Genomic DNA, 21,766 nt, shown 5'->3' on the forward strand with positions numbered 1-21,766 from the left:
TAAGCAGCTCATTCAAATCCTTAGGGAAAAGGTGTGACCCAGCAGTGCAGTGCTGCTCTTGCAAGAGGCCCTTAGGTCAGATCAACTGCCAGAGCTGCTGGGAGGCTGGGCCACGTTAAAATGGCCCGGCTGGAGAGCAGGGCAGGAGTCAGCTGTGTAGTTTGTGGCAGAGGACTGGTCCTGCTGCTAGCAGGAAAAAAACCCTAAAGAACAATACTGCATCTAGCAACGTCATTGTTGTGCGCAGAAAAAGTTGGGAATGCTCTGCCTGGAATACTAGCAATTGCTTTCATGTATTTAAAGTCTACGTTTTACACATTTGGCTTGCTTTCTTTTTCACTTTAACTTTTATAGACAAGATTTGCTTTCTATGCACTAATGTAATGCCATCTCAGTTCTTTCATTAATCTGACTACCTGGGGAAATTGTTAGACTTTTGTAAACAAATTTGGGAATAAAACTACTTCGATCAAACTTTTAATAAATGTTCTTAGTTGAGAACTGCATTTGTCTTCTGACTGCTTATTTCTTCAAGCAACTTTTACAGCTGTCCTGAACTCTTTCTTCACTGTCCTTCAATGCTTGTGGTGTTCATACAGAACTGTGACAGCATGCTGTTGTGGTGATGAAGCCAGCTCTGAAGGCAGAAAACTGGCTGGAGTCTTGCATTTGTGAATGTTTCCTTTCTAGTTGTTGATGAACGCTTTGGTAGTCCAGAGGACTTTAAATACACTGAAATATTCCAGAAATTTATGTGGTGAGGTATTGGGGGATAGAGAGGACAAAGGCTGGTTGATATTTGTAGGGAAATGGAGCAGTGCAGTCATAGCTGATACCACTAAGTAACTTCTTGCTCAGTGTTGGGTCTTTAGGTGGATAGTTCAGGCTGGAATTAAATAGACTCTGCTCAGACTACTGCCCAGAGGCATTTTAATTGTGTCTCAGATCAAGGCTAATAACTGGAACAACTTAGTTTACTGAAATTACAAATACTAATCCACATTCTGAATTTGGCTGTCTCTGTATATTCTGAAAGGTATTGACAAATTTTGAAAAATTATTTCCTGTAAATGCATATTTTAAATTTTAGATTTGGTCAAGATAAATCATATAGAGACAAACTTTGTACTGTACAGAGATATTCTTTTCTTCATTGGTGCTAAATGATTCTCTGTTTAAAAACCATATAAGTTCAGTCTGATAAATACAACCCACCTGGTTTTAGTTTCTATTAGTTCTGTGTTGATGTAGTGCCCAGAGGAGGCTGGGGGGTGGAGGATGCAGTGGGAGGGCTGATAAAACTGCCTCCGCAACAGCACCCTGAGGGACCCTGAGCACCTCAGGTCCTGCTCAGAGCATCTGCTTCACCCAAACCTCCTTTTCTACAAGAGCTTCTCTCAGACATTTCACTCCAAGTTGTAAATTCCTGACAGTATTAACACCTTTGAATTTTTTAGTAACAATAACTTGAATTTTTCATGTCATCTGAGTGCACAAAATAGTACTTCCTGCCTAGGAATTTAGTTTTCTGAAATTGCAAATCTTAAATAATAGCCAAACCATAAGCTAAACAGAGGAATAAACTGTGACCATGGAAGATAATGTTGGCAAAATTACCTTTCTCTTGCAATGCTGCTCCTGCTTACTAAGGAGAGGCCTGAAACCACTTCACTTCAGGAGAAAGAAAAGGGCACCTGGGGTGCAAGAGAGCTGAAGAAAAACCTCACAGATATCCAGGGTACAGAAGCTATGGGTTTTTAGCCTTTTCTGAGTCCTCTTTAGTCCCTTCACCTGATTTCTGCATTATAAGTCAATTACATAGCTGCCTACTTTTTTAAAGATCAGGTTACTTTCCCTGGCTGGCTATCAGCAATTCTTTAATCCTTTTATGTTTCAAATATTTACACAACATAATTCAAATCTGCTAGCTTCTCTGTAGTGGTACTGCTACGGTGACAGCTGAACCCATATTTTCAACGGAAGATCCTGAGGAAAGGGAGATAAATCAGAGTGGGATCCCCTGACAAAGGATCTCTGGCCTGTGAGTGGGGGGACAGTGGGGCAGCAGTGGGGTGCACACAGGCTGCCAGCTAAGGGGCTGCCATTTGTGCAGGTTTTGCTTTATGTCTTCATTTAAAAAAGCAAAACAAGTTGGAAGGCGCCTAAGCTTTCATTCAGCAAATCATCCCTACGGGCCAAGTGCATGATTTAAGGATGCAGTAGCAACAGGTTTGCCCTAAGTGTGCTGAGGTACTTGCTAAGGCTTTGTCCTGGCTCTTCTCAGTGAAGCAATCCAGAACCCTGGGCATCCTCCTGCAAGAACATCTGCTAGCTCAGGCCCAGCACAAACACTAGTCCATGGGTTAATATGCTGATATTTTTGCATTACACAGTCACTGGGAGTAAGCAGAGCCAGCTCACCCCTAGCTCTGGGCCCTGCCTGCCCTGCCAGCAGCAGTCACAGTCACTCTTTCCCTTTCAGCCCAGTAAAATCTGGATTATTTAACACAAAGGGAAGAGCCACAGCGTTCCCCACCCAGGTGCCTATTCTGCACAGCTCAGCACAGCCTGCATAGAGATGGAAAGGCAAGACAAAACCCCTTCTGGAGGGGTTTGATTGCAGGTAGAGCTGAAATTTAAAACGAAGCTTCAGGTTCCTCTTATCTGCAGCCACCTGGGCACATTTTAAGCAAAATGCCCATTTATTTTTTTTATATATATGTATATATACGAACACACACATGCTCACCTATATATTATATATTACATATATATATCTACATAAATTAGTAAGGTGCTTACTACATTTTTTAATATAATTGTGGTTGCCAGACTCCTTAAAATCTGCAGTTCTTATTTTGAAGCTGGATTCTAAGCTAATTCCTTAGTAAACAAAGTGAAATGCCCCAAAAGGAATTAATATTTAGTCATTGATAATTAGTTACTATTTATGCATATTATTTCTTTTATATTATTTTTATATATAGTTCTTATTATTAAATATTTCATTAATATTTCATAAATATTTAGTTTATAAGCTAGGCTGTGAGTTGTGCTAGTAGGACATGAGTATTTTGGAGAAAGAGATGTAGGATTGTTGGTGTTGAGCTCTCTCTATGTAAAACAAGCCCTTTAATAGCCTCTTTCAGAGGAGAAAATGAAGGAATAGATGAATTTAAATGTGATTATAAGTTTGTTTGACTTACATTACTAGTACCTAACTAAAATCACCCAGCCTGCTGCTAAAGCAGGATGTACTGTAATGCTATGGATTACAGTACCCCAATTCTTTGCAGAAGGAGGGGGTGTATAGATGTGGCCCGGGAGTGGGAGAAGGAAAACCGCCCTGAACAGGAGCTCTGCTCTATTGCAGTCACTTCCTTGTGCGGGAAATTCCTGCGACTCATCGCTGGGCAGGCGTTCCCCAGACCCTACAGACGTGGCACAGCGGAGGCGAGCTGGGCTCACTGCCCGTGGCGTGACTCCTGCTCCTGCAGAGCCGCTTCCAGCTCCTCCTGCCGCCCACCGCCGTGCCCCAGCCAGCCGGGCAGTGCCACCGAGCCGGCCCTGCCGCCTGGCCAAAGTCCCCCGAGATGCGGCGGGACAAGGACAAGGACAAAACCTCGCTCAAGTGCCAGCTCAGCGCTGCCAGGCACAGCAGCCACTCCGCTTGTGACTCCCAAAGTCTGTACGCGTGTGGCACAGGCCACCACCTGGTCATGCACGGCAATTTTCAAGTTAAACCGCAGCAGAGTGCGAGGGAGGAGGCTGGTCACGAGGCTGCTGTCCCCTCCCCTCTCCTCTTGCTGCCCTGTGAGGCAGAGTGAGCTCATTTCCCACCTGGCTCCGTGCCTGCCGTTCAGTGAGCCCCATCCAGCTCCAAGTCACTTGGAACAAGAACAGAGCGCGCTCTCAGCCCCCAGCGGTGCCTGAAAATGTCCCTGTGGGGCTGGGACTGCAGCTGATGCCAGGCAGGAACACCTTCACCTCCACTCATTCCACCTCCTCCCCACCACAGCCCGGGTGTTTGCTGAGCCCTGCTCCTCCCGGGAGCCCTTTGCAGCCCACGCATGTGGGGCTGAGCCACTCCTGCAGCAGCAGGGAGGCACCCACTCCGCAGGGACACAGATAGGGAAGCTGGGGCTGTGGATGTGCCTGTGCAGAGCTGAGCACCACCCATCACAACATCCAGTCTTAGGTCTGCAAAGAGGTGAAGAAGCTGCAGCCTCCAGCCATCAGGATAGATGGTTTGCCAGTACTGCATTCCTTGGCACAGGGGTCAAGGACAACCAAGGCATGGCCACCACACAACGGTGAGGAGGAGTCAGAGATCCTCTGGTGGGGATCCACTTCAATGTTCTCCCTCAGAGCTACACTTGAGTGGTTAAACCTCACAGCAGTTTAGAAAGGAGACAAAAGCACAATTTGTTTCTCCAAAGCATCGCTGTGAGTAAAATAACAGACCAAGAATCAATCCTTTTTTCTCTGCCTGTAATAGCAATTGCTGAGCAAGTTTCCCATCTCCCATCTGAATGCCTGGACACCAGTAATTTTAATCAAAGTAGGGGAAAAACTTTTTATTTCTCAGTAGTGCCATGAAGTCAAGGCAAAACATGGAAAGAATACCCTGGAAGGACTCTGAGCAGCATCAGCCATGGTTGGATGGGAAGAACTGAGAACACCTCCTCTGTGGAAACAGCATCTCCAGTGGGACAGTGGATTCCTCACTGCATCTACCAAATGACATCCTGAGATACCTGTCACTGCATGAGGATCACAACCTGGGAAGTATGGCCATCAAAGCTGGTAACCCCTGAGCATCTAAAACCACTACATGTGAAGACTGTTACTTAACAAAGTGTGAGGGCAGTGCACAACAAGGAGGCACATTGTGCTAGCCAAGGGCCAGCCAAGTGGGGGACTAAGACAATCAGCCCTGCTGCACCACTGCAAACATCCCAGCAGCACTGACACCATTCAAGGTTGCAGGTTTTAGGGTCTCCTAAATGCATAAAATGCCTTTCCATTTTTGTCTTGCTTTCATCTCCCATGCAAAAATAAAGACAAGATGAAGAAACTGCTCAGTTCAAGTACCATATCAAATGAAAACTAGAGTAGGGAAGGAAAACAAGTTGTAAAAATCTGGGATAAGATAGAGTGGTAGATATCTGAGGGAAAAGTGCTGATTAGCAGGCCTGTGTTTTGCAGGAGGGAAAGACAGACACACACATTGAAGCAGGGAACACAAGGACAGTTGGCATATGCAACAAGTTAGGTCAACCTCACTACACATCCTCTCTGGTGACAGCAAGGATTACAGGACAACAAAGTGCCATTCATTACTGCACACCCATGTTAGGAGCAGATCCTCCAATTCTGCCCTTCCCATCCTGTTGGTCTTAGCAAGGCCACAGGACCTGGGAGGGTCTAAGCTCACTTTGCCTTCATGTGAAAACCAAACCTTGAGCCTTGTTACAAATCTCCAGTGCTTAGAAACCAGATGGCACAAGGTGTCCCTCCTACCTGTCCATGCACTTTATGTGCTTAGTTTTTCTTACCAAAATGAACAAAACTACTTGAAGGAATTTCTTTTCATGTTAAAATTCTTCTCAAACAAGAACTGTTCAACAAGCACAAAATATTGTGGCAAACTCTGTACACATGAAGCCAATACCTGAGGGACAGCCAGTCCTCAAACTTGTGCATGTGCCAGGTTTTCCATTTCAGCAAATATGGACATCATTAACCTACATATGTGAACAGAGGACACCCTGTCTTAACAAGAGAACTCACCAGCAGCCAAAGACCCACTTCACACTGAAACAGAAAGAGCAGTTGTTACAGAAGATCTGCTGGGAAGCAATGCGCTTATGACTTCACTTTCCCCTGAACTCAACTCCTTCCCCTTCCTTAGAACACTGCTGTGCATTATGAAATTGTTAAAGCACAAAAACTCCCTTCCTTCTGCTCTTCCTGACACTGGTGCAACCCAACTCAGTGGAATTACCCTTTCATTTATGCTGCATATGTGAGACCAGAAACACAGCAAAAGTTAGCACACAAAACTGAGGAGTGTTTGCTTTTGTAGCAAGGTGTGAGGTACTTGCCTTTAAAGACACACATTACTGAAAGGTAAAATAGTCCTGTCAAGTGACCGCTGACAAGAACTAGGAAATGCAGTTTTGAGACTGCATAATCAGATTAAAAGAGGAGATTTAGGGTTTCTTTGGATTCACATAGCTGGAATTCCACAAGCACCATACCTGGAGCCCGAGTTACACCACAGAAAGAATAGCTGCCTTTCTTGTGCTGAGCTTAAGGCCTGCAAGGTTGAAGCAAATCTTTGAGCCAACAAGGATGGCAGGAAAACAGGCCACAGACATAAAGGAGTACACAGATATAAAGATGTTTGCCGTTCTGAGTCATTCTGACATGAACTCCCCGACAGATCACATGTCTAAAGCTCTTCTGCACAAGCCAGTGGATGGTGACAGCAAAGTGCTTTCAGGCAGGTGGGACAATGCCCCAACCAAACTGCAAACTCTGCTCATGCTCCTGCTGCATGACAGGGTCTCTGTCAACAAAAGGGATTTACTCTGACTCCCTTCTCTGGACAGGAGACCAACCCTCACCCAGAGCAAATTTGGCAGAGAAATTTCCAGAATCATAATTCCAAACTGATAGATATATTTGGGTCATGGTTGGATTCAATGACCTTAAGCGTCTTTTCCAACCTGTAAGGTTCTCTGATTTTACTGTATCAAAATGTGTTCTGAAGCCAGAGGACATTCAGAAATATGACCAGCACCTGAAACTGTTGCCTGAGTCAAGCAAGGATTTGGTAGGTGCACAGCAACAGCTTGAATTCCATGTGTCTCACTGGTGAGTAATCAACTGCCCAGTTGATCCAATTGACTTGGATCTCACTCAAATCCAAGTTCTATTCCTGTCAGTTGCAGGACCAGTGCTGATGAGAATCCCACTCCCCCAGCCCATAGCATATCAGACATAGTTCACAGTGCCCAGGCTGAGGTCCATGGGGCAGGTTCCCACATGTCCCCATCCTCCTCAGCACCCAGCCCTGGCAAACTGCCTCCCCCAGCTCTGTAGTGAATCTCAGCCCACCTTACGAGTGGGACCTGTGATCCAGTGAACTGGCGAGGCCTGCTGAAAGCTAAGTGATAATCAAGTTCTTCGGCAAGTTTCAAGATAATCGTTATTTATTTTAAAAGAGAAAAACACCTGCAGGATGTGGTGCTTATATTCAGTCTCCTACATAAATTTAAATTTTTGTGTGGCACGTTTCCATAGCCAAGTGTCTCCTACTGGCTGGCACCACACCAAGACACCAGCCTGTGCATGGTCACTGCACAGCTATGAACACAAGTCCTGAACTCCATGGAACACACTTTCCAGCTCCAATCCTCCTGTGCTGCCACAGGCTTTACATAGTAACATTTCCTACTCATTTCAGAAGAACTAAACACTGTCCTTTACAAGATGCAGATTTTGACTATCCAAAGTCTTCCAAATGAGTGGAATTTTAAAAGCAGTTCTTCTGTCTCTCCCTTTGCATCAGCAAAATCACAGGCTGTATTTAGGTTTCTGAGCATTTACTTTGTGCATTCATCATCTTTGTTCTATGCAATGATACTGCCACAGAACCCAACTACAACTGCTTTGGATCCAGCCGGCATGGGTGTTATCTGGGAAGAGGCTCAGGAGCACACGGGATCTTGCCACGAAGTCTGGCAGGATCAGTGCCATTCTCTACAAAGGTGTTTTAACAAACTTTGTCTCCTCTTCAGAAAACTCTGCTGAAATCTGTCTTTGTGAAGTTGTTTTGTCTGAGTACATTTTCCCAGAGTGAGGCACAGCTTTTAGCTTCTCCATCTTCTGGTGATTGGTTTTCACAAATCTCAGCAGGTTAACAATAGCAGCTGGTGTGATTCCAGGGATACGGCTGACTGCACCGATCTGCACACGGAGACAGGAACAAATTAACCACCACCAAACCTACACACTGGAGCTAGTGAGAAACGAGATCAAAACCTGTGGGTGCGCCTTTCCCTGAGTCTTTCACCCCCATGCCCCTTGAGAAGACAGAAGGGATTTCACTGCTGCTCAGCCCTGCTGTGGCTGAATTTCTCACCGTTTGGGGGCGGTTTGCATCCAGCTTCTCCCGCACCTCTGCGGAGAGCGAGGCATCAATGGCAAAGTAATCCAGGTCGTCTGGCAGCTCGAGCGCCTCATCATGACGCACTTCTTCAATTTCCTGCTGCTGATTGACTACACACCACTCGTAAACAGCTGTGGTGATCAGGGGAACAAGAAAGGCAGATATAGATAGATACTCATGTGAAACAAGTCACTTGCAACAAGTCTAGAAAGCACAATGAGAAATTCCACTGAGGTGGTCAAAATTCCTAAGGGAATTTCCAGCCTCCTAGATTATAGAGCCTAATGCACCTCACTGCTTTGGAAGAAGTCATACTCTTTGATTTGTTATAGGTATTTAGATACATGGATTGTTTTTATCTTCTCATCAAGACAAAGGATGGTCTATTTGATGAGGCAGTAAGGAGAAAAAAAACCCAGAGTGATCTTACCCACAGAGAGAAACATCAGTGCATAAAAAGGGCTGTGGCTTATGGTAAAAAGTTCACACTCTGATCAGAGTGTTTCATTTCTCTAGGCAGCAACCAGAAACACACTAGGACAACTGCTCCCCCCTTACTGAGAAAACGTATACATATCACCACAAGAGGACCTAATCCTTGTACTCTACCTTCTATTTTCAATCTCTCTGCCAGCTCTCTCCACTGAGCAAACTTGCCCAGGTGCTCTGGGATAGCCTTTGCCAGAATCTCCATGTTGGCATCTTGATACTGAAGGATGTCAAAGGCACTGTGGAGAACAAGAGTAAACATTAATGGTAAAAAGGAGTCACACTTGTAAGGCAGATTTACAGCTGTTCCAAGCTCAAAGTTCTTAGCATAAGCTAGAACAACTGCAGAGCCAAGCTCAATTCCCTACCATCTCCTCTCAGTACACAGAACAGCAGCTGAACTCTTGAAAAGAGACTCCTTACATGAATTTACTGCAAGACGGAAGGGACAAGGCAAGGGCACCAAGGGAAACCTTTCACATAGACTCTGTCTGCCATGTCTTAGTCACTGACTGAAAACAAGAGAAAAGATGAGATAAAGTATGACTAGAGGAAGTAAGGGCTTTTGTGTACAAGTACAGCTACCACCTGACACCAGCCTGAAATCAACTGCTGCTTTTACCAAGCTTTTAGTGAAGCTGCAACCCACTGCAAAACCATCCCCAGCTGGTGACTCTGTGTAAGGACAGCAAAAACTGTCTGGACCAGTGGAGCACTCCTTTGCTTTGAGAGCACACGTGGAATAGTAAAAACACCAATGTCACTTATTCTATAGGCAAACATCAGATGTGTGTCCTCTGAAGGTGGTAAAGGTGGAATCTTGGAGTACTGACAGCTTCAGGAAGGATGGACAAATGCTGTGACACCACTAGCTAGAAGCAAGCATAGGTCAAACAGAAAGCTCCAGGTGTAACCCTTACCTGACAGGTGACCTGCGACTGCTACTTATGGGAACTCCTGGTAGTAACTGGGACCATTTGGATATGCTGAACTGAAGTGATTTTAGTGTTGCAATGCCATCCTCTAATGCAGCTCTCATCTTAACTGCTTGTTCATATCGCTGCTGTGACACACACCCAGCTTCTTCAAACCCTGCAGAGACAGATGGCGTGTGAGACAAAGGTCTGGAGCCAGGCAGGGCTGGTCAGAGCGCGAGCTGCCAGAGCAGAGCACCTCTGTGAGTGAGCCTGGCGTCGGCGTTGTCGGGCCGCAGGGACATGCGGAACTCCACGCGGCTGGTGAACATGCGGTAGGGCTCGCTGGTGCCCAGCGTGGTCAGGTCATCGATCAGCACTCCCACGTAGCCCTCGGTGCGACTGACGGTGAACGGGGGCTTGCCCTGAACCCGCAGGCAAGCATTGATCCCAGCAATCACACCCTGCACAGCCAAAACAAAGCGAACATCCATCGGTCTCTTCTTAGCAAAAACATCAGCACACCTGCCCCCACAGGCTCACATGTCAGAAAAATACAACAGTCTGTGCCAGTAATCCAGGCTGTTTTCTTCCTGTGACATTATGAATGTCTGAAGGGCTTCTTAGCCCCTGCAGATGTGTCTGGAGACAATTCTCATGTTTTCAAATATACCCACTGCACAGTCTCCATGCTGAAACACTTGACAGGACTTTCAATTGCTATTATTACTGCAACCTTAGTGATAGCAACTGCAGATACTTGTACAGATACAAGTGAAAATATCTTAGGCAAATCTGGAATCAGGGTGAGTAACAAAAGTAAGAACACCTCATGAGCACAAAATGAGCCTAGCAAGACTATCACAAAAGCCACGGTAATATCCCTTTCTGAGTGCTGAATACAGAACAGTCAGATTCACCCACCTGAGCTGCAGCTTCTTCATAGCCTGTTGTGCCATTTATCTGGCCTGCAAAGAAGAGGTGCTGAACAAGACGTGACTCGAGAGAAGCAGTCAGTTGTCGAGGGTCTAAAAAGTCATACTGTACCCCATAGCCTGTGACACACAAGACAGAGGTTATAGGAGGGACTGTCAAGGCAATCAGTGGAGTAGAATGGCTTATTAATTCTATTTATGATTTCTGATCAAGCAAAGGAAAAATCACTGCATCCAGGAATTACAGTAATTTCACAACTATACGGCGCACTCTTTTGACTACAATTTTGGCCTGAACCCAGAAGTGCACCTTATAGTCCGGTGCGCCTTACATATGGACAAAGTTCGGAAATTTGGCAACCCGGAAGTGTGAGCCGGGAGCCGCAGGGGGAGCCAGCAGGGCCATGGCTGCCGGGTACAGGCGAGCCCGGGGGCCTGCGGTGCCGTGGCTGCCGGGTTGAGGGGGGGCCTCAGCCAGTAACTGCATGGGTGGATCCTCACTGCAAAAAAATAAGTGCGCCTTATAGTCCGGTGCGCCTTATATATCGGCAAAAGTTCAGAAATTTGCTGACACCCTGAAGTGCGCCTTATAATCCGGTGTGCCTTACAGTAGTGAAATTACTGTAATTTTGCTTCGTATTTCCTTTGCTTTGCTCTGAACAAAACCTGCTTTTCATCAACTAGTAAATAAATATAACCAATAGATTAAAAAATATTCAGCCCCCTCACCTGGCTGTAACATCTTGGCTTTTTCCAAGCCTGGGACAGATTTGATCACCTCCTCCTGGAGCTCAGGTGGCAGTGTCATGGACATGCCTTGGGGGTAAATGACGTTGGACTCCAAGCCTTCAGGCTCCAGCCACACCTGATGTTCTCGGTCTGGGAAGCGCAGAACCTTTGATTCAAGAGAGGGACAGTACCTGCAACAGTAAACAGCCATGAGCAGCATCTGACATGAGGGAAAAGTTACTCTCCAGAAGTGAAGCAGGAGAGACTCACAGCTCCGAACTGACAGCTCGTCCCATTGAGAGCCTTGCACGATGCCACATACTCACCGTGGGCCCCTGGTCGTCTCCCTGACGTGGTTGTTCAGGTGGAGATTATCACGGATAATTTGCTGGGCCTTCAGATTTGTGCGAGTCAGGTAACAGGATAGCTGATCTTCTGGCTGGAAGAGGCCAAAGCTCAGCCTAAGTTAACCTGGTCACAACACCATACCCTTACTAAGTAACTCTGAGATCTCCAAGACCTTTCTCATGATGGCTGGCTCTCACTTCTGGGAGCAGTCAGCAGTGCTCATTGTACAGACCGGACACGAGTGATCTGAGAGCTTGTGCAACATGCACAAAACCAGACCGAGAACAGGACGGAATTTGGGAGTTTGGAATTCAAGTTCTATCCTATATGCCATATTCCTAATTACAGGATGGATATTCTCATTAAATCAATGTGTTACATCACAGCATTCAAACTGACCACAGGGAAAAAAACAAGCTCTGGAGTTAGAAGAGTAAGTGCTGACACTACAGCTAATAGCCAATTAATGGGTTTGGTGAAGAAAAAAAAAATTCTCTCGGAGAAGAAAAAAATCCCCAAAACCTCAAAACTCTGTAATTAACATGAAAAATTCAAAGTCTGGAAAAAGCCTCACCATGTAAAGTAAAGTATTCCATGGATTTTTCTGAATAAGAGTCAATAGACTCACATTCAAAACAGTGATAATGTAGTATCATAACTCTTTAAAATTGCCAGTGAGTTATATATTAGTTAGCCAAGAGTCTTGTGATTTTACATGGTTTTGATTTAGATCTGTTGGTTGAGTGTCAGTGCAAAACTCTGAAAAATCATCTTACTGCACCTGCAGAGAGAACTCCATGGACCCATACCCCTTAGAGAACTTAATCAACAGTTGAAGATCAAAAGAATAAAGAATTGTTCAATGATTGTCATATAACTCGAGATGAATTAGATACCATTGAACAAGAAAGCTACCCTGAGAAAGTTAAAAGTCAAAAGCCTATACACCCCAGAAAACTTGATTAATACACTGCAGGTGCAGTAAAGGAGCCACTTCATAGGCCTGTACACCCCAGAAAACTTAATCAACAGTAATTGTCTAACCAGGATGGAAAATTTAATAAAGTACTGTTTAGCTCGATAAAACCTGGGTTATCCATTAAACAAAGACAGATGAGATGTTTTAGTAGCAATAAAAGAAACAGAGCACCCATACCATGATGCAATAAATTGGGCAGACTTCTGGGAGCATCTATAAAAAATCCTGGATGTTATCATATATATAAATGTCTGAAAATTGTTTTTTCTTTGAACATGTTTATGGCAAATAAAGTCTCAGTACGTTCTCAATTTTGACTCAAAATTGTTATTAGGAATGTTTGTCTAATGGATTTTTGCTGTTAGATTTAAAACCCTTTGTTTCAAAATCTGTCCTGCACATAGCAAGGACTTGAAGTGATAATACATTTGCCCCATCCTGATTATAAAAGGTTATTGCAATGCCTATATCCTCTGAGGCAAATTAACTCCTAACTCTATGCTGTTTAATTACATTATGTAAAAACAGCCAATTTTTTTCAAGATTTTCTTCAGCAAATTGAACCTCTTCTGCTTTTAAGTCACTGCTAAGCTGCCACCTTTCGGCTCTGTGGATAAATCCATACTTACAGCCTAGTGAACATTATAAATGATCTCTAATTTCAACATTTTAACCTTATTCCAGAGCTAAGATAAGAAGCCAGACACTGTAAATGTCCACAATACAGTAAGATTTTGTAGAACCAGCCATGTAACCAGCACATGAAGAATAATACCAGCAACCAGTATCACATTTCACACAACTCTGACTCCAGAAGTTCTCAAGTTGAGAAGTGAGAGCAAAAAAGTTTGCTTTCAAAAGAACACAAGTAACTTCTCCCTCGCATTGAGAGCCCTCAGAAATGTAACACCTCCAGTACAAATACATCCCAGCTGCCTTTCCCAGCCACCAACTCCCTGGCTGATAATGAGCACAATGTTCCCAGAACCATTCCCCACCGGGCTCTGTGTGCCTTTGATGGGTGCTGTCCCACCTTGATCCACACGGCCTCGCTGAGGAAGCTGAAGGGCACTGGAGGGTTGTCAGCTACACGTTCCTCCAGACCGCTGAAGTCAATCGTATCCTTGGCAAGTCGGGGTGGTGTCCCAGTCTTCAGCCTGCCCACAGCAAAGCCCAGTTTCTCCAGAGTGTGAGCCAGCCCAATGGCAGGCTGGTCCCCCAGCCGCCCCGCCGGGTGCATCTCCAGTCCGATGTGGATCATACCCCTCAGGAACGTTCCGGTGGTCAGGATAACACTCCCAGCACGGACTGTGCTCCCATCCCCTGAAACGGCAAGTTGGCAGAGATGGACACATTTTAGTATCAACAAAACCCTGGAATTCTGGTGCTTCTATCTAAAACTAGACTAACAGTGTTCACTGGCAGTTTGTCCGTCTTCTATTATAAAATAATACCAGCATTTCCATAATGAAAGCATCAATAGTAATAGCTACAATAAGCAGCACATAGTTATTTCTGTATATTTACTATTCCTAAGCAAGTTACCCCAACAAAGAAAACCACTCCTGGGAAAAACCCGTATCCAGGCCTTTACTTTGGAAAACTTGTTTATTAGAACAGCAAGAGGTAATGAAGTACAAGCCTGTTACTAACAGGATCCCACGGTCCTGTAACACTGAGGGCAGCATACACCATTTACCAAACAAAATCTCAAAACACAGCATGGAATACAGTACCACTAGCCTGAAGAAAATTAACTTAGTTACCGTCCGAGTATACTACCAAACCACGTACTTTTGATACTGTATTACACATATCAACCTGGTTCAGTTCACACTCTGCCTAAGCCAGCTCTATCGGCTAATTAATCTTTCTCACTAATGGATTAGTATTGCATAATTCGTCTCTCTCATCGGTGAATCAGAAATATTTACCCCAAAGGCTGCTCTTAGCGCAGAATAACTGAAGGCGCTTGGTGAGTTTCTAGCACATACCCAGAACAACTCCTGTGACTTTGCATTTCCCAGGACAGCCTGGTTCTGGCTCTGTCAAGAGAAGATCCTCCACAGATGCTTCACGAACTGTCAACAGTGGTGTGTTAAGGATTTCTTTCTGTGAAAGGAGTTACTGCAAAAATCTATGAAGTTATGAGACATATGGGCAATCCCAAGCCCTGCTGATTTCTGAAACATCTATTCTCCACTTCCATGCGTACCAGGTCATTTGGCAGACACTCAGTTACGGTACTATCCTGATCTATCAGGTAGAAGTTTTCATTCACATACAGTTTTAGCTCAAATGAGCTATTGGGTCATGAAGCCTAACCTAATCTAAAACACCAGAGAATTTTTTAAACTGCGCTGAGCTCCAACAACTTACACTGCATCAAAGTATCAAACAGAAAGGCATCTAGGTTTGATCGCTAAGTAATGAAAAGCAAAGTATAGCCCCTTCCTTCGCAGTCCTCAGTCGCACATCCCGGCTCCCAAGCCCCGGCGCGGCCCCTGACCTGCATGTTCTCCTTGTAGAGGCCGCGGTCGATCTGCGCGCGGAGGCCCCACACGGCCGGGCCCTTGCAGCGGTTCAGCACCTTGTAGTGAACGCCGGAGCGGTCGCACACGCGGCCGCACAGCCCGTCCAGGGCGTCCACCTCCCGCATGAGGTGCCCCTTCCCGATGCCGCCGAAGGACGGGTTGCAGGACATTTCCCCTGGGCAATGACACAGGGACACGCTCAGCGCCGCGCCAAGGCTGCCGCGACCTCCCCCGCCCGGCGCCGCTGCCCAGGCCGCGGAGACCCGAGGCGCCCGCAGCAGCTTCCCCCGCCCACCCCGGGCGCCCGCGGCGGTACCGATGGTGCCGATCCTGTGCGTGAGCAGCAGCGTGCGGGCCCCGCCGCGGGCGGCGGCCGCCGCCGCCTCCGTGCCTGCATGGCCCCCGCCGATCACCACCACCTCGTAGCGCGGCGCTGCCGCCGCCCCGACCTCGCTGCCCGCCCGGCGGTGCCCGGGGCGAGGCGCCGGGGGCAGCGGCAGGCGGCGGCAGCCGCTCCGCAGGAACATGGCGGCTGGGCCGGCCCTCCCGGCCGCGGGGGCACAAGGCGGGAGCGCAAGGCGGGAGCGCAAGGCGGCTCCTCCGGCCCGGAGCGAGAGGCGGGCCCGGCGGGAGCGGCGCGGCCGGGCGCCTCCCCGCGGCCGCGCGACCTGTCACCCCGCGCGGCTGCGACAGCCGGGCGGGGCCGGCGCTCTCGTGTTCTCGCCCTGCGGGCGGGAAGGAGGAGCCGCCCGGGAGCGGGAAAACGCTCCCCGCGGATTGGAGGGAAACCGTAGCTTTGCTTGTTGCTATCGGAGCTTCCCCGTGCCCGAGCTGAGGTTGCTGAAGCCGGGCAGTGCCTCGCCCCCGCCCCCGCCCCGCTCGCCGGGTTTCGTTTCCCAGGGGAGGCGCGCTGCTTGGAAGAGGAACTCTCCTGAAGCAGAGGCGGGAACGCCGCTGCTCGCGGGGCCGCGCTCGCCGTCTCGCAGGTGCGGGAAGGGAGCAGCGGCCATGGACCCCGCGGGCGGCAGAGGGGCGCGGGCCAGGCGGGGGACGCGTCCCGCGGTTCCGCGGAGCCGGGGCGCGGAGAAGGGCGCGGAAAAGGGCGCAGCCCGAAGCCCCGAGCGGGGCCGCGTTGCGGGTCAAAGCTCGAACGGCGCCGCGACCCCCCGGGCACCGCGGACGGACGCACCGCCCGCCCGGGGCAGCCGCTCGGCGCGGCGAGCCCCCGCTGCCCGGGAGCTGCCGGCGGGCGGGGCGGCGAGCGGCGCAGAGGCGTTCCTGGCCCCGCGGAGCAGGGCGCCGGCCGCCAGAGCCTCCGCGACCCCGCGCAGCGTCGCGGCGGTGCCCGACGGGGCGGACGCGGCCCCCGCCCGCCGCCCCCCGGCGGACGCCTTGCGGCTCCGGGAGGTGCTGTCGCGGCTCAGCCTGGCCCGCGAAGAAGTGTCTGGGGCGTCCACCCTGGTGAACCGGGTCGTCTCGCACCTGATCCAGGCCATCCGCGGCAAGGACAGCTGCTTCAGCTCCATCGAGCCGCAGAACGCCGGCAGCTACTACGAGCGCGTCAAGGTGGGTGCGGGGGCGGCGGCACGCGAGAGCTGCTCCTTTCCTGACGAGTTAAAATTAAGGAGGGCTGTGTGAAGTAACCACAATGCTTTATAAAATGATCAGATGGTGCTATGTGCATTCAGTCAGAGACGCTATTGGAGTGGCGTTCAAGCTGCAGCAAGCCCTGCCCTTGCAGAGCACGCAGGTGAGCCTGGTCTAACACCACGATCAGTCAGGCCTAGCAGTGCATGAGAAGCTTTGGGCCAGGTTTTAGTTCATAGTTTCTTTCTCAAAGCAGGAGCTACAGATAAAAATTGAAGGAAAATTTAGAAATATTTATCTGTGAGGGTGGTGGGATACTGGTACAGGATGCCTAAAGAGACTGTGGGTGCTCCAAACTTGGCAGTATTCAAGGCCAGGCTTGATAAGGCCCTAAAGAACCTGGTCTAGTGGAAGGTATCCCTGCCCAGGGCAGGGTGGGCCAGGACTAGCTGCATCTCCAAGGTCCATTCCAACCCCTTCGCCTTCTGTGATTAACCTTTTTTCCTGGTTCCAGCAGACTGAAAGTCAAACATGGGGACATTTACTTCAGACCTTGCAATGCATTTTTGTCCTCACAGCTGATTTCAATGCACAACAGGATGATGGAGTACAATGTTTGTAATTCATTATTCAGAACAGCTCAAGAGTCTTAAAACTGTCTTTAAAAATTAATACGTTGGAGAGGTGGGAAGTGAGCTGTAAACTGCTGTTTTCCCAATGCACACTAATCTTCGAATACCACGGAAATAAGCTCATATTTCACATCAGATATGATTAGTACACCAAGGTAGATAAAAGCACAACTGGTATAAAAATCTCAGGAGAATAAAACCTAAGTTCTAGATTGACTGTTGTATTTTCATATTTGCAGATATCCAAACCAAATGAGTTTGACATCATGCTTGTAATGCCTGTTGAGAGGATTCAGCTGGATGAGTCTGATGATACTGGAGCCTTTTATTATGTATCATTCAAAAGAATTCCAAAAGGAAAGGGTTGGCTGAAGTTTTTAGAGGAAGATGGAAAATTATCAGCCTTTGAAATGCGTGAAGCACTAAGAGAAATTATTAAACAGGAAGTAAAAACCATTAAAGGTTAGTACTAAGAGAATAACCTTCATCAGTATGCGGTAAAAATCCAGTTATATTGTACATAGGTGTTGCCCTGGTGTTAAGAAAATCCATTTTCCTGCCAGTCTTCTTCTCTCTGCCAAGGGAGCTGTAACTCCTTCTGTCTCCCCAGTATCTCAAGCTGGCTCTCATGTTAAGAATCACAAATACATGATCGGTAACTTGCTACATTATTAACTCCATTATGCATATTTTCTGTATGAAAATAATAAACATTAAGGGTTCTGTTGCATGCTTGGTATGTCCTACATGACTTATGTATCTTGCATCTATTTGGAGCGCACAAAGAACCATTTGCTGAAGTGATAGCAGAACAAAGAGCTTGCTTTTATACAGTATCAAATATTTTTTATTGATCAATACAGAAACTGCATCCCAGTTATTTTTATAATTATAGTAAACATATATATATAGTATATAATTATATTAAAATAACTCATTAGGGTTATTTTTTCCCCAAAATCTTCAGAAACATTGTGACCAGATCTCTTCACTGTGTGTTTTCAATAGGGAAGCAGTTCAATCAAAAACATTATTGTATTTTTAATTCTTAGACAGTAAGTCAAGAAAACACAGTAGTGTTCCCTATTTCATAGAATTCAACAGGCCTTCTCAATGTTTCAACATCCTGTAGGATAAAGAACCAGTGACAACCCAGGGATTTCTTTTGATTGCTTAAGAGCTCTTTAGTAAAAACCAACATTCTTAAAAAAATAATTCATCTAACTAATCTGTCTGTCTAATATGAAATAACACTTTCTTTGTTACTAGATGTGGAAGTCACTGTGGCAAGGAAAAAGCCTGGATGCCCTGCAATAACTCTTCAGATCAAAAATCCTCCATCAGAAATATCACTGGACATCATCTTGACTTTGGAGGCTAAGGGGAGCTGGCCCATCAGCACACGGAACGGCCTCAAAATTGAACAGTGGCTGGGAACAAAAGTCAGGAAGAATATGAGATTTAAATCACCTTATTTAGTAGCCAAGCAAAACAAAAGCGAAAAAGTTCTAAGAGGTACCTCAAATATAGACAGTAGTAAGTGATGAAGTATCTCCTCTACAACTTGATCACTTACAAGTGCTATAGAAAGGGTATCCACATCATGTTCAGTATTCTGCCTTCGAGACACATCATCCTGGATATATCCAGCTCAGACAACTGAAATCCCTCTTTAAAGCATCAGATTTGTGGTACTGCTTGTCCTGTCCTGAAATGTAAATACAAACCCACTCTGCCAGGCTGTACACTAGCCATTACTGAGAGCATTACATTAAATCCACTCCAGCCAGACACATGGATATGAGCCTTTCCTTGCGCTAGTACTGTACAGCAGCTTGCACTCTCTTGTAAGGAAATGAGAAGAAAGTTACTAAAAATGCAAGTAACATCCCCATACATGGGACTGCATCCACAAATCAGATACTTCTGCAGGAAGCAAACTGCTTTCTACCAAGATACATTACTTTTCACTGAACTCTGGTATGGCTACAATATTTTTTCTTCCAGACCACTGTCACATTGAACCTCCACCAGTTTGCAGAAACATTCTGACATTATGGTAACTGATTATTTCAGCAAAAATATTTCAAGCATTTTGGTTACCTTTTTAATTAGCATGCCCATGTCATCAAAGCCCAGTACAGCAGTACTGATTTATTTGTCAATTTCTTCCTGTGCAAATTAAATGCAAACAGTAACTGAGCCAAACAGGCAAGGGAAATAGTGTAATTCATGAAAAGAAGACAAAAGTGATTGCTGGTGTTAAAAATAGGGCACTGAGCTGTATTAGCAATTATTTTCAGAAGTATGAGCAGAAGAACAAAAAAGTGTGCTTTAGAACAGTCATCTTACCTGAGACAAACTCGCAAACATATTACTTGCACAAAGAAAACCCAGAAAACACAGTAATAGTACAGAAATTAAAAGGTTGTAGATGTCTATGAACAATGCAGTTGTCTAAATCATGTTCAGCAAATCCAGGGACTTTCAGAATTAAGCCCAATTTTAAAGTAAATCCAAACATCCTTAGGAATTTAAAGCATCCAAACAATTAATTGTGTCCTATATTAATTGCATTCTAATTGTCTTTGTGAAGCAGCTGGGGAGTTAAGGAGGAATGAACTGCATTCACTGAATTATGATTTTTTTAGTGGGTGCTGGTATTTAAGTCAGTTGCAAAATTGTTTTTTTTTTTCTAGCTACAAAAGCTGATGCTTAGTGCTGTGTAACCATTTAACACTTTTGTGCTTGACTTCAGGGAACACCTGGCGACTCTCCTTCTCGCATATTGAAAAGGAAATTATAAAGAACCACGGCAACTCAAAGACATGCTGTGAATCCGATGGACCAAAGTGCTGTAGGTTGGTATTTCACAGGAATATTTTACTTTAAGTCTATGTAAGCTGGGCTAGCACTACCACAGTTTCAGTTTAGCACTTAAGAATTTAATCTAACTAATTACTCATAATAGGAAGCAAGAGTCTTTTAGGCATAATTGTTCTACAGCAATACAACACTGCATGTGCCTGCTGAATGTCTGATTTGCATTTACCTAATGAAAGGTGGAAAGAATCACATTGCTGGTCTACACTCCAGACTGACCTTAGAATGCAAAAAGGTGTGACTTGTTAAATTATCTTTCCCAAATTCAGTCACGTTTAGACAAAACAGCTTTAAAAAGTGACAACTCCACTTTCTGAGCAAAATTACACTTCATATCAAGGCAATTTCTAAAATGATGGTGACAAAACTGCTGAATGAGATCAAGATGAAAACACGATTTTTCCCTTCTATGAGAACCATTTTCCAAATTTCCTCAATAAGGAAGAACAAAACCTACATGAGGTACAAAACCTCCTTAACAACTCAACTAAGAAGTTGGTTTGCAAGTTACATCTTGTACTGAATCAAGAAAGCCACAAGAGGATTAATGCATAATTGTGTTTAAATACCTGAACTACATATTTAGAACTATGAAGGAACCTATTTTTTTTTCCCCACAGGAAAGGTTGTCTTAAGCTGCTGAAGTATCTTCTAGAGCAACTTAAAATGAAGTATCCAAAAGAATTGGAAAAATTCTGTTCATATCATGTCAAAACTGCTTTTCTCCACTCCTGTGTCATGTGGCCAAATGACTCAGACTGGCACTTGGGAGACTTGGATCATTGCTTTCAGCGCTGTCTGGAATTTTTTGTGGATTGTCTGCAAAAGTCTCAGCTGACTCACTTTTTTATTCCCCAATACAACTTGCTTAGCCTAGAAGATAAGTCAAAACATCACTTCCTTTCAAGAAAAATATGCCATGAATTGAACAATGGATTCCCAGTATTTCACGAGAACTATTAAGGACATTGTTCACGATCGACAGCTAATCATGTTGACTTGCATATTTAAAACAAAAAATTCTGCACCATAAACTACTCTTCAGTTGTCTGGTACTACAAAACCAAAAAAAACCCAAACGAAAATAAAATCAAGAACACCAAAATAAAAATTCACACTTCAGTCACACTGCTTAGCTACAACCCTGAAAAGACATGTTTTAAGTACAGTAATTTCACGAATACAAGCCGCACCAATTTGACCAAAATTTTGGTGGAAACCCGGAAGTGCGGCCAATATTCCGGGGCGGCTAATACATTAACAAAATTCTAAAAGCTGCCAACACGGAAGTGAGAGCCCGTGGCAGCCCCAAGCCAAGCTGGAGCCCGGCCGGCCCCGGCAGAGGTGGGAAAGCCTGGCAGAGGCGGGGCCAGGAGTGTGGGGGGCGGGCGGCAGAGCCTGGGCCAGCAGGGCGGGGCAGGGGGGCGGCAGAGCCTGGGCCAGCAGGGCGGGGGAGCACGGGAGAACTGGGGCTAGCAGTGCAGGGGAGCATGGCAGAAGCAGGAAGGCCGGCGGGTGGGGCTGCTTGGCAGCGGGGGAAGCCCAGTAGAATCGGGG

The 21,766-nt window shown here is 46.2% G+C and overlaps 2 protein-coding genes across 3 annotated transcripts; one reads left to right on the plus strand and one right to left on the minus strand.

Moving 5' to 3' along the window:
- Positions 1–7,199: 7,199 nt before the first annotated feature.
- Positions 7,200–15,524, minus strand: MTO1 (mitochondrial tRNA translation optimization 1). Of its 2 annotated transcripts, XM_033056150.2 has the most exons (12): positions 15,424–15,524; positions 15,083–15,282; positions 14,568–14,685; positions 13,607–13,896; positions 11,573–11,685; positions 11,247–11,437; positions 10,507–10,637; positions 9,842–10,046; positions 9,589–9,760; positions 8,789–8,907; positions 8,153–8,310; positions 7,200–7,977 (listed from the first exon to the last, which is right to left on the minus strand). In XM_033056150.2, the coding sequence occupies exons 2-12, from the start codon at positions 15,275–15,277 to the stop codon at positions 7,771–7,773; spliced, it is 1,899 nt and encodes a 632-aa protein (XP_032912041.1). In that variant the 5' UTR covers positions 15,278–15,282; positions 15,424–15,524; the 3' UTR covers positions 7,200–7,770. The 2 variants fall into 2 exon arrangements, with proteins under 2 accessions (XP_032912041.1, XP_032912040.1); XM_033056149.2 differs by lacking the exon at positions 15,424–15,524 and having other exon boundaries at positions 14,568–14,654; positions 15,083–15,164.
- Positions 15,525–15,790: 266 nt separating this feature from the next.
- Positions 15,791–21,351, plus strand: CGAS (cyclic GMP-AMP synthase). The gene is made up of 5 exons (XM_033056614.1): positions 15,791–16,673; positions 17,566–17,788; positions 18,596–18,841; positions 20,085–20,187; positions 20,830–21,351. The coding sequence occupies exons 1-5, from the start codon at positions 16,116–16,118 to the stop codon at positions 21,170–21,172; spliced, it is 1,473 nt and encodes a 490-aa protein (XP_032912505.1). The 5' UTR covers positions 15,791–16,115; the 3' UTR covers positions 21,173–21,351.
- Positions 21,352–21,766: the final 415 nt, after the last annotated feature.

This window comes from Catharus ustulatus, chromosome 3 (genome assembly GCF_009819885.2).
Source record: "Catharus ustulatus isolate bCatUst1 chromosome 3, bCatUst1.pri.v2, whole genome shotgun sequence".
NCBI lineage: Eukaryota > Metazoa > Chordata > Aves > Passeriformes > Turdidae > Catharus > Catharus ustulatus.

Coding starts and splice junctions, on each gene's coding strand:
- MTO1 (XM_033056150.2), bottom strand. CDS start 15,277: ATGTCCTGCAACCCGTCCTTCGGCGGCATCGGGAAGGGGCACCTCATG. Junction 14,686..15,082: donor TCTACAAGGAGAACATGCAG/GTCAGGGGCCGC, acceptor CTCCTTTCACAG/AAAGAAATCCTTAACACACC. Junction 10,638..11,246: donor AGCCAAGATGTTACAGCCAG/GTGAGGGGGCTG, acceptor TGTGTGTCACAG/GCTATGGGGTACAGTATGAC.
- CGAS (XM_033056614.1), top strand. CDS start 16,116: ATGGACCCCGCGGGCGGCAGAGGGGCGCGGGCCAGGCGGGGGACGCGT. Junction 16,674..17,565: donor GCTACTACGAGCGCGTCAAG/GTGGGTGCGGGG, acceptor TCATATTTGCAG/ATATCCAAACCAAATGAGTT. Junction 17,789..18,595: donor GGAAGTAAAAACCATTAAAG/GTTAGTACTAAG, acceptor CTTTGTTACTAG/ATGTGGAAGTCACTGTGGCA.